The sequence below is a fragment of the Anneissia japonica genome, unplaced genomic scaffold, assembly GCF_011630105.1.
Source record: "Anneissia japonica isolate Jap-2015-1 unplaced genomic scaffold, ASM1163010v1 scaffold2207_len539183_cov196, whole genome shotgun sequence".
NCBI classification, from domain to species: domain Eukaryota; kingdom Metazoa; phylum Echinodermata; class Crinoidea; order Comatulida; family Comatulidae; genus Anneissia; species Anneissia japonica.
The window spans coordinates 77,096-90,128 of record NW_022699997.1 but is presented as its reverse complement, the minus strand read 5'-3'; the positions used below and the strand labels follow the sequence as shown (position 1 = coordinate 90,128).

The following is a 13,033-nucleotide window of genomic DNA, read 5'->3' as shown; positions in this document are numbered from 1 at the left end:
TCGTATCCTATAATTATATATAAATTTTATATCTAAGCTGCAAGCACTGAATATAATATAAATGAAAACAAATATTTTTCGCACTTTTCCAAACTTCCATGGAAAACTGCTTAGTAATACGCATGCGTAGTGCTACCATTAGGCAAGCTTATCTCCTTGGCCTAGCTCCTGCCTAGCTCTCGCATGCTTCTCCCATTCAGACCAAGGCCTAGTCTAGACTTTCAAAGTAGGTCTTATCATCCAATCAGTTATTAGCGGGGCATTTTACCAGGACTACGAAGGTAGCTGGCGGGGACTTAGCCAGGGATGTACGTTAAAACGATGAGATGTGTATAAGAGACAGCTTTTGAAACTACGGTAGGCCTAATTCATTCATTCATTTCATTTTCATTCATTTTCAGACTTTACATCTGTAGTTAAACATCATCAACTTAACTAATAATAATATAAATTCAAGGGGAAAATCAACCCCACATGATCCATAGAAATTATGGATTAACATAAAGAAGTTCGTTCCATCTTTTAAAGAGCCTAGAACTTTAAAAAAAAATCCATTTACAGAACGAACTAAAGTAGAAAATCGCTTTAACTAAAGATTGTGTCATCATTTTGGACAATTTTTTTTTAATTGTAAAGGTGGTATCAAAATAAATTATTATTATTATTATTATTATTATTATTATTATTATTATTATTATTATTATTATTATTATTATTATTATTATTATTATCATTATTATTATTGTTGTTATTATTATTATTATTATTATCATTATCATTATTATTATTATTATTATTATTATCATTATTATTATTATTATTATTATTATTATTGTTATTGTTGTTGTTGTTGTTATTGTTATTGTTTTTATTATTATCATCATTGTTATTATAGTAGGCCTATTATCTATGTAAAACTATGTATAAAGGTGTGCACTACAGACTATATATCTTTTGAGCGCCATCATTGGTATTATTGTGAGACTGGCTGATTTGCTCTGTGAAACCAGGAGGTCGATAGGTGGCGCACGTTATCTTTACATCGCGATACCCACCGCCGCATCCACGCTGCATGCTCCCTTCGGCAACATGGCGCGGGATAATAGTTCTTTGGTTTTGTCCACAGTTTTCCATTTACTTGCGTTTTCAGTATACACCTACGCATGGTATTATGATGCTCTGTATGTACGCCCTAAAATACCCTACCAATATGGGGGGAAATTCAAATATCTTACCATCTGGTGTATGGTAAGTACGAGATAAGTAAAGTAGGCCTACCTACCTAGGCCTAGGCCTTCCCTGTTATAATATTAATATTAATATAGGCCTAGGCTAGGCCCCTACCTAGGTGTGCATTAGCGCCGCTTGACCTCTAGCTAGCCTAGCTTAGGCCTATGTCCTAGGCCTATTCTATACTAGGGCCTATATTAACATACCTGTACTAGAGTAGGCCCCGAAAACTAATAATATTATATTATATACCCATTCAGCATAATAGGCCTAGGCCCTATATATCTTATGAATGAAGATTCTAAATTGTACAAAGAAGTACAGCACAAATAAGCTTAGCTCGAAGAACAAAGCCTACTAGGTAAGGTGAGGTAAACGTATAACTCGTAGCGGCATTGATTGTGCTGAATTCTTTAGGGTGAAGGGGAGGATCAGGTACGATCCAGCAGAAGTCGAATATCTTGGTGTTTTAACCCTCCACTCATTGAAAAAATATATTCGACCTCAGCTACACACCCTCGTTCCATGCATCGCACCTGATCCAAAGGGGCCAGGGGGTGTTCTTTAAAGTGCACATGAGCCAGGTGTGTACACACTGTACCTCCGGTTTTTAAAATTCTTATTCGAGAAGTCTTGGTTCTACCAACCAAAACCTGGCTGGGCGAAGAGGGGCTTGAATCAGCACCATTATTAGGGATGCAGTTTGCGTACCCTGCCTTACCGCTCGGCGACTTAAAGTACAGTACCTCATGTTAGTGAACTTCAATACCTCGTGGATGAGACAATTTACAGCTGTGTTGGGTCTAGCAAGCCACCTTGCTGTGCCTAATGCACTTGTCAATTGTAGTCCTGCCCCCCCCCAACAGGCCTCGAAAGGGATGGAAATTTAACATGAGTATTTGCGGTTTTGGGTGTGTAGGCCTAGCCAAGTGCTGTCAAGCCAGTTCTGGTCCTACCTAGCCTACACTAGGCCACTCATTCAGCAACTACTGTGTTTTGGTAATTAAAAAATCACCTACCAGGACTTTGGGCCTATCATCATGGTTTCATTTTTTATAGTTACATAATAAAATTTGAACCACACCGAGGACCGAGGTGGCGGCGCGTGTGAGTGTGTTGCGGGAAAATTTGTGAACCGTGAATTTGACCTAGTTTGCGTCAAAAACATGCCAGACTGTACATGAGCCAAGGCAAGGAAATCTGTTTGCAACATATTTATTTTCTTATTTTGGCCTAATTTCTGTTTTGATATTGAATAATTAAATTCTATCAATCAGTTAAATCAATCTATCAATTAATTCTTTTTCTATGATCAATCTGTCAATACACTCCCTTTTTTCGCACTTTTCCAAACTTCCATGGAAAACTGCTTAGTAATACGCATGCGTAGTGCTACCATTAGGCAAGCTTATCTCCTTGGCCTAGCTCCTGCCTAGCTCTCGCATGCTTCTCCCATTCAGACCTAGGCCTAGTCTAGACTTTCAAAGTAGGTCTTATCATCCAATCAGTTATTAGCGGGGCATTTTACCAGGACTACGAAGGTAGCTGGCGGGGACTTAGCCAGGGATGTACGTTAAAACGATGCCCCGCATTGTCGGGAGGTGGCCGGGACTTTCACATGCATGTAACCGTTTTGGAAATGACATCCCATGGGAGAGGGGCCTCTAAAACTCTATCTGTACAAATGTTTTATTGTTTAATTAGTGGGGCTCCTTCACAAGGGGATGATCAATAGGGCTCACTGTACCCTACCTTTGTGAGGGAATGATTATTGCCTTAATAGTGTGGACTGCTGTACTCCTAACCTCACAAGGGAATAGCCAGTGGCAGTGGGGCTTATTATGTCCAAATAACCATAACCTTAAAGAGAACTTGTTCCAAGACCTCTGGTCTGTATACACATTGAGAAGTGCCAATGTTAAATTAATAATAATAATGTTATATTTATATAGCGCATATTGCACATTGCCCCTATGCGGTTTACAGGAAATAATATAGGCCAACTGAGAAAATGCAAATAACAATAAAATAAAATAAAAATAAACCTTAAACTAAACTAATTAATGCTGTGCCATTGTTGCACCACTGAACATTTTGATTTGCTGTCAGATAAGTGCCGTTAATATGAATGAATACTAAAGGCAAAGTACTGTATATGACAGTATTCATTTTTGGTTAAAAATGCAAAATCAATATGAAAGTATAATTCATACTCCAAGTATTGAATCCCAACACGATGGCGTGCATTTCAATACTTTGAGTGTGTATTATACTTTCTTATCTGAAATTAATCAGTGGACCTTTCAAAATCAGTAAATGGAAGCTTTTACAGTACTAAACAAATTTGAATGTACCTGTACAGTATGATAAACAAGCATATTTTTTAACAGCATTAATAGTCAAACTTCTAATAATAATACAGGACAGCCTATAAATCACTCATCATACACAACATATCAATTGTTTCCAATCTGAAGCATAAGTCTATCTATACAAAACATGATAGCAGAATAGGTACTTAAATATACAATACATTTCTAATAAACCATCTGGATTTATTATTAGATAAATGTATAATGTAACATGGGCATACTTACTTATATTAAATTTGGTTTTTTTTATAGCTTTTTCAGACTGTATATTTTGCGGGAGCCACAATAACAGATTTGGTACTGACGTCAGGCCCAACAGTTGTGGGTAGAAAGTGTTCAAATATACGCGATTGTTTTCTTGCAAGTATTGCTTTTCCTTTTGCTGCGGTAAGTGGCTCTATTCTAAATCATTTTATTGTTGTCGTTTCTCTTGCATGATTTTGTTTCATTTTGATTACATTTAACTGATTTATTTAAACAATGTTTTATGTCGTGGCCCTTTTTAGGTAGGTTGATATATTGGGTTGCATTAAGGCCCTGTTTCTACAGGTTTTTTGCCATTGACTTGTTGACATAAGCCTAGCCATTAGCATTTCACTTCGCCTGGTCTACAAAATATCTTACTTTCTGGCGTTTTCTAATAGTACAGCCTACGTTTTTGTTTATTCAGTCTCTATAACGCTGTAGCACTGATAATGAAGTTGGTGCAGTACCCATTAAGTGAGACTTTTTTATACCTTGTTTAGCGAACATATGTTTTTTAAAGATCGTCAGAGGAGGGTGGAAAAACAATCAACATGAAATTTTGGTAGCGGGGGGTTAGGTGTAATTAAAATAAAGAAACTTTTCTGAAATTTTTTTTCTGGCGGCGGTGGGTGTGCTAATTGGCCAAAAATAAAATCTTATTTTTATTCAAAATTCTCATTATTGGCAGGTGGTGGGTTCTATTTTAATTCTATTTTATGCAGATACTGTACTGCTCAATGCCTGTTCAACATCTGGATGAGGGCAGGGGCTATGAGATGAACCAGTTCACAGGAGTAATCCTCCTACTCATCTTGAATGATGTACTGATGATTTCTTTATAGTGCACATGATTCAATTGTGTACACTGGGCCTATGTTTTATAAGAAGACGGATGTTCTCTATACAAGGTATAACAAAATTCTTGCCTATCCTTATAACAAGATTGTGAAGTTTTGACTATTGAAATTCATTTTTTTTTTCAGCTTGTACAAACTGTGTTCTGGATTTTGTATTCCATTGATCGGGAGTTGATCTTTCCAGCGTCATTTGATGCTATTTTTCCAAGCTGGCTGAATCATATCATGGTAAAATTTATCTACTCATAAAAATCATTATGAAATATATTTATAATCACACAGTGGAAAGTATTTGGCAACTAGATGAGCCGATATCCTTAAAATTTTCTCACCTCTATCATGTCGAATGGCTGAGCGGTTAGCAGGGACGCCGCAAGCTATAGCCATAATATCAGCGCTGGTTCGAACGGCACGCTCGCCTATGGTTCTGGTGGTAGAACAAGTCTTCTCAGATAAGGGCTATAAACCGTAGGCCCAGTGTATACAATGGCTTGTGTGCACTATAAAGAACCCAGAGGGATAACCCGGTGTACTGGAACAGACAGCCCCTGTGGTGGATGACGAGAGTTGCTGGTACCGTGTTACCGGGTAGCACAGACACGAAGGGACCCTTAGGGGCGAAGAAAGTCATTGATCGAGTTCCTAGCCCACATATCAAGCACCCTGAGCATCTTGCATTAGATGGATATGTGCGCTATATAAAACTACACTATTATTATTATTATGGTATAGCAGAGGTCAGAGGTGGTTGTCGACTCTCAAGAGGGCAGCATCCCCAAACTAAGGCACACATGGTACTGCTTATAAAATTGACTCCAGTCTGAAAAGCAAATTGAGAACCAGGGAACTATAAGCCACCGTAGCATGGGCTACCAAAGGCTGGAGTCGAGGGTGGAGCATTTTAAGCTTGAACCTATTTTGAGCATGGTTGCTATGCTCAAAATGATTGTGGTCTAATTAAATGCTTCAAGTTTAGTCTCCTTAATGATTAAATTTGATGTATTAGATATAACAAATGTAAAACAAGATACAGAACTAAGAAGCACAGAGTCAAAGTTCTGATAGTTGGCATATTAAAACCTTTAATCCCTAACATTGAAAAAATTTTGGGCAGTGCCCAAAATCACAAAACAGATGACACACTAAAATTTCGCTAAGCTCCGCCACTTGAATGTTGTTGCTTAGGTCCCTTAAACGTGTGTGTGTTATGACATGCATATATTCCTGGCCCTCATCAGATTGGTTTGAACTCATAATATATAGAAAGTAACCATCAGTATGTTGATCTTTATTTTTTATGTTTTTTCCACTAGCACTCAGTTATCATACCATTTCTAGTTATTGAAATGTACATAATTCGCCACAGCTACCCTTCACGGAAGAATGGCATTCTAGGATGTCTTGCGATTGGATTGTCGTACCTTGCATGGTAGGTTATCTGTAATTCTTCAGATAGGTTTTTAAGAAATCTTGGCAGCAACAATGTTTAAATAAATTATTACATAAAGTATACCAGAGCACACTCCACTGAGAGTATATACCTCTGCCCACATCATAATTCCCACCTTGTATAAAATTCTCATGCATGTTTTCCTTTTTTGAAAAAAATTATGATTATTATTATTTGGTTTGTCGCTTACAAACCAAATGTTATTACCAACTAGACAACCAATACTTATTCCTTGGACCATGACCAACCATTCTAGAAATTTGAAAGTTTCATTCAGATACATTGATCGGTTTTTAAGATATGTAGGTCTGGGACATTATTTTAAGGGTCTCCACATGCACACCCAACTTCAGACTTCTTTCTTGGCCATGACAAACCATTCCATAATGGTTTTCAGATGCATTTATTATTCTTTTATATCTAGGTCTGGAAAGTTCTCTTTAAATGGTCCTTATATTCACACCCTACTCCGGATCATCACCAAAATTGAATTCTCTTCCTTAGAACGTGACAAACCATTATAGATAATTTCATTCAGATCCATTGATCAGTTTTTGAGATATTTATGTCTGGGGTGTTAGCATTTTAAATGACCCCCAAATTCACATCCTAATCTGAATCATCACCAAATGTAATAATGTCTTCTTTGTAACTTGGTTAACACTTCTAGAAATTTTCATACAGATCAGTAGATCAGTTTTTAAGATATCTAGTGTGGGGCGATTGAAACCTAAAAATTATACAGGTATTTATAAAAAAAATATTAATTTATAACTTTAAGCAAAGAATCTATATGTATTAATATCAAACCGATCTTGTGTACAAATTGCCCCATAACCTATCACCCACATACATGCAAGAAGTTCTCGGACTACACTCATCCGCTTGTTCCCGAGCACTCAGCTCAACAAGTTCATCAACTTTGTTCATTAATGGATGCCATTGGAGTACGTACTGTGAGCTATTATCGAGCGCATAGAGACCTTGTTTATTTGCGCTGTATACAGTAAATACATCTATTATTATTATTATCATTTATACTAAAAGAAAGAATTTGTAGCCTAATCAACATCTTGCCATCGCTCAGTGACTATATTAGGTGATCCAAATTCAATTCAAATAAGATTAAACTTACATTTCACAGATATATGTGAGGGCTCACTACATTGTGAGGATGCATCATTGGTGAGATCATATTAAGATACTGTAATTACCAAAATAGGTTGGGTCAGTATTTTAAAGAAATTTTGGTCTCAATATTTTAAAATAATTTGCTACTTAAATTTTAATATGTTATACTCTTCTATGAACTTCTGTAAAAGTGTTCTTTATGCAGATTTTGTGCTTCCAGTCCTATTATTTGTTTATGTTTAATCTGCCTTTAAAGCTTATTTTCTCAAAATTAGTTTTTCATATATCTAAACTTAAAAAGCTCACATCTTTGGATCTACTTATTCTAGGAAACTCATTTAACAAGCAAATTTCGAGCTAAATAATGAGATGAATGCAAATATACCATTATCCATTCAAATAATTCTGTGGTGAGACCTCAATCTGTGATTTACAAGAAGAGTATAAAAAAAGGAAAATAACAATAGTTTGCACCACATTTAAAAAAAAAATTAAGATTTAGAATAAAACAAATTCAGCATTCAGTCTGATCATTTTTTTTTAAAATACAGTTAAAATTTTATAAGAGACATGAGCATTCATAATACAACTTGAATCCAACCTGAATGACTAAACACTAATAATAATAATAATAATGTCAGTCACACAGAGCATGTAAAGCCAAGGCCCCCATGCACTTCCTATTATTACACCAGTCATTGGACCGAACACCTATGGAGCACATACTCTGCTCCCTGGGGAATATTCTCTGATAATGTTGCATAAAATCAGTGCATTGGCATTAATACCTACAGTACCATGTCCTGTACCCTGTTATGCTTCTGGATGTGCAGCAATACTTTTGTTTAAAGCTTAAAATGTAGCACACAGGGTGGGCAAAAATATAGGATGGAGGTCCAAAGTGAATTTTTGTTTTAACACTGAGGGCTGCAACCAAGCGGTTCTCTTGCTGCATTTTGCCCTTCAGTATGTAGAAGTTGAGTATGCAATTGCTAGGCTGGCATTCGGAAGGAGGTCCTTGCAAATTTCTGGATGCTTACTCTGTAGTTGGTGGTTTGGCTACTGTGTGTTGATTACATTGCTCCTGGGTGGAATGAATTTTTGTGGGTTGAGTGCTTTTCCTCAAGAAGTTGTACCCTTTGCATATTACAGTAGAACCCCTCAATTACGTACGGCACGGGCCCAGGGCCCTTCGTAATTGTGGTATTCGTAAAATGGGAGTTGACCCAAATTCCTATATATTTGCACTGGTACAGTACTACTTACACTGGCATATACTAGGCCTAGGGCCTAGGCTAGTATTGATATCAAAATACAAGAATGTATATACGTATACGAGAATAATTCAAGTACAATCGTAATAAAGTTTGTAGGTTTAATACAGTACTGCACTGTAGGCACTGATACTGCTTAATTTTCATAGTGAACAAATTATTGTTTAGCTACAGACGCCACTCTCGCTACTCGATCAATGCACACGTTTTGTTGCGTTGTTGTTTACTACCCTGTAAAATCAACAAAGACATTATAACTGATGGGCTGAGATGCGGTTGGACCAAGTTGGACCATTCTATTTTTTGCATAGGCCAAAGTAAAAATCTGAAATGCTATTTTGCCGTTTATAACATTGTTTGATTCGTAAATATACAAAAGTGAGAAAATAATTATAACTGTAGGAAAACCGTTACTTAAAATTTCTAATTTTAATTTTTTTTTAATTGATTCATATTTTTGTTACGCGAGGATACGAACATTATGCATGTTTTGGTGGTGGGGTTCTGGGTTAACTTAATGCAGACAAAATGCACTAGCAATAAAATTTGATGGCCCTGAAGGAAGCTGTTTGGTTTGAAAAATGAGCATCAGCTTTTTATCCAAAGAAGTCTGAGATGCACTTTTGCTGTAATGATGATGTTCTCATCAATGATGCTTGTTCTCTCCATCGTCTAAATTGGAGAAGATGCAGTGGGTCAACGTTGCCCAGTTGCTGAAGACGTAGACAGATTACGTTGTGGGCGTGGTTATCCCACGGTCGCAGACAGCATGTAGACAGTCAACTGCTTTCCTTACTACTAATCAATGTCGGTACGGAACAGTAGTCAGAGGATAAACTATTACAGTACAGTATCAATTATCAGCGTTTTTAATCTTCAATCTCGCTGAGACTTGAAACGTTACAAAGGTTTTATCAATTGAATTTGCATGGGTAATCTTTTGGTTTATGTAAATAACACTTTTTATACTTGGCATTAACATTATATTATAACAAACTATAATACTATAACTGTATTATAATATCTGCTCATATATTACCTGAGGCTGATATAGCATGTACCTTCTGCTAATGAGAAGTTGCTCATGTTGAAACCAGCTCAAATATTGTGTATCTGCTCATAATAGTAATCAGTTGTGCACATGCTCAAGTATTAAGTATTTGGTCATATTGAATCTATAGGTAGGCCCTGATTACTCATTCAAGACAGCATAGGTTGGAATTCTTTGGAAAGCAAGCATTTCCTTTTTTTTTATTTAGAATCCGAAATTGTATGGCGCTTTTCTCATTTCGGAGAATATACAGAGGCGTTGGCATCAGTATTTCCCTGGTCACTGGATACTTAGTTGGCAAACTAGCAAATTTCTCTGCTCTCTAGGGAGTATCCCTATTCATGCTGCTTTAAATGCACAACCACATACGTTCAATGCCACACCATCCTACTAGATACCCATTTATACTCCTGGGTGGAGAGAGCCAAACATGAGTAAAGTGCCTTGCCCTTGGACACAAGCAATGCGACAAGTGTCGGTCTCGAACTCCCGATCTCACGATCAGAAGTCCAACATCTCATTATCTATTGAATTCTCTTCTGCATGATTATTAGGATATTCAGTTGAGATTTTTAAATTAATATCTACTTTAATACAGTAAATACCCTAATCATGAATGGTTGCAATGCAGGCTATCAACTTTGTGATTGGGGACCTAATCTCGCACTGTATTTTTTCTTTTGAAGTTGGCACTAAATTTGTCTTTCTTCACTTGTGAATATATAGTTATCTGGTAGGATGTTTTTGTTTCATTTATTGACCAGATGAAGACAACAAAATTACAATAACAGATAAACCTCAGGGAAGCTTAAAAAAATGAGTCACTATATCTCAGCTGCCCCAAAAAGGTCAGCTGCCCCAGTTTTGGCATTGTGCATTTGTCTAAAAATCTAAATATAGAAATTTATATTTTATATTTTGCCAAAAAGATACAACACTACAATGGGGAACCTTTTCAACTCCGTTGGGATCATTCCATTCATCGTGATGCAAAGGGCACTACACTTCACAGCAACATGACTTGGAATGCTTCCCAACGGGGTGGAAGAGATTGTACTGTACATCGTGATTGTTACTGTACAGTACGACAATCTAGTGACCAAGTGTAATACCATTGTAAGTGCTTTAAAATTACCTTTACTGGTAGGACACAATATAAAATATGATTGTTAATACCTTCAAACCTACAGTACAAGTTCTAATTAACATTCTAAATTTATTCTTAATGTTTTAAAATGTTAATATTTTTGATTCCTTGACGACTCTATAGTGCTATTTCTGGTTACCTAGAGGTGCCATTACTATAATATTGTGTAGTCATCTGGACACTTTATATCTGTGAATGCCCTTTCCTATGCCCTCTCATTTTTTATTCCTTACCAAAAGAACACTGTATGTACTATTTTAATATTTCATATATCATGTTATGTAAGCATATCATACAGTGTTTAAATATCATATGCTTTTAAAAAATACATTAATTTAGATTTTTTTTTTCATGTGTCTTTTTTAGGATTTTGTTTCTAGGTATTGTCAAGAATATCTGGGTGTATCCAGTATTTCGGGTCATATCTAATGCAGGATTTGTTGCATTTATTTTGGTCTCTGCTGTGGTACTGCTTTGCTTCTACTCAGTTGGACAAGCAATTGCCACAAAATTTTGGAGTAAGTGTTACCTAGTTGCAAGGACTTCTTGTTTATTTTTTATATTATATAATTTTGACTTTGATTACGGACCAACATTAAATTAATGTTATCCACCTATGATAACAGTAACTAAAAGAGAATTGCATAAAGATCTGTAGTCATATCTTATTTCATATTCACCACACTCAAGATAAAGTAACTTAAATCCAACCATTACATGACTTTCAGAAATTATTAATGAAATTATGAGGAGCGTCCTCATTTATGAAAGTCAAGAGAGGAGTGCCCTCGTTGCGGCCCAGGGTAAAGCTAATCCTATCACTACCATACACAACAAGAACAATCAGGTTATAGTATCATAGCTTGTATGTATCGACATGCTACGAAGAAGAATAATTACGAGATGTAAACAGCCTACTGTACCAATGTGACCATTGTTACCCAGATTAATGATGTTGGTATTTGAGAATGGTCATGATTATACTGTAATATTCTAGCAATGACTAAAACTATTACTATTATTATATTGGCCAGTTTAACAAAATTCTCATGCATGCTGTTTTACTGATGTGATCTTGCAACCATCATTTTTGTGCAACACAAAATTTATTTTGTACTTTCACTGGTGTTAACATCTTATCGAGAAGTGAATATATAGCCTTAGAACATAAGCATGTATGAAAACAGGATTTGTGATCATGTCTGCAAAGATAAGCCACTTATTCTTTAACATGATTGGAGTATTGTATTTCAAAACCTTTAAATCATGTTTTGACTTAAGGTGAACATTTTTATACCTTGTTTAGTAAAATAAAAATATAATTTTGTTTTTCAAAATAATTCACCCAAGACATAATAAGAAAAGTAAAACTTTAAAATAAGATCAATAAAAATTTATTGACAAATATAAAAATGATGTTTGAGATAAAATGTAATAGCCCATAGGCTATTGCACAAGATCCTACCACATGTTCAAAAAGTTCATTAATTACTTGATTGCAGAAACATAAGCAGAGCTTATAAGCTTATACGTCCATCGTAATTATTAGGTCAGGTCATATGGCGGTATAATTGAAATAAAATGGTTGGTTTCTGTGGACATTTTTGAAAGCAAATTTACAAGAATTAATACATTCTGCCAAAAATACATTTTTGGGCAATGCGTTCTATTCGTTAAGTTAGCGAACAGAAAATGCAAATTTACGAAAGTTATGACTGAAGTTTGCTTGCAACTTTTTAATGTATGTCCTCTGATTATTGATTCTCTATCCATCTCAAAAAAAAATTCAATATGCAAGTCCTCCATTCCCTTTAATGCCTAAATCCAAAAGCTCCTCTGAATATTATCAACTCAATGTAAAGTGTGTGGAACACTACTTTTTTGTGGTTTAGGGTCAGGTTCTGTTGTTACGACTCATCCCACTGTTATTCAATATCAGTTTCATTGTAGTCAATATTTCACCCACACTGGTTTTTCCATCAAAACAATCCCTGGCCACATTATTGTACTATTGCAGAAATGCCAATGTTATTCCTTCTCAAACAAAAACAACATTTTTCTTTAAACACAGAAGTTCTCCTACTATTGTGGAAGCACTTTTTAACTTTTGTTCTGTAAGTGAAAAACGAAGATAACATTTAAGGGAAGATAAATATTGACAAAGATTATGAATTCCAGAAGTCATCTGCTTGCTAGAGTGCAAGATAGGTTCAGCAAAGAAGTACAGTACCGATAGAAAGGATAATTGGTGATCCGCTAACGTTAGCGGATCACC

The 13,033-nt window shown here is 35.8% G+C and overlaps 1 protein-coding gene across 1 annotated transcript in view; it reads left to right on the top strand.

Moving 5' to 3' along the window:
- Positions 1-1,017: 1,017 nt before the first annotated feature.
- The window catches only part of LOC117103250 (androgen-dependent TFPI-regulating protein-like), a 14,812-nt gene continuing 2,796 nt past the window's right edge, over positions 1,018-13,033 (top strand). The window contains exons 1-5 of the mRNA XM_033243811.1: positions 1,018-1,248; positions 3,855-3,989; positions 4,832-4,933; positions 6,019-6,134; positions 11,125-11,276. Coding sequence (XP_033099702.1) covers positions 1,090-1,248; positions 3,855-3,989; positions 4,832-4,933; positions 6,019-6,134; positions 11,125-11,276 — 664 coding nt within the window. The 5' untranslated portion in view covers positions 1,018-1,089. The remainder of the gene's footprint in view (positions 1,249-3,854; positions 3,990-4,831; positions 4,934-6,018; positions 6,135-11,124; positions 11,277-13,033) is intronic.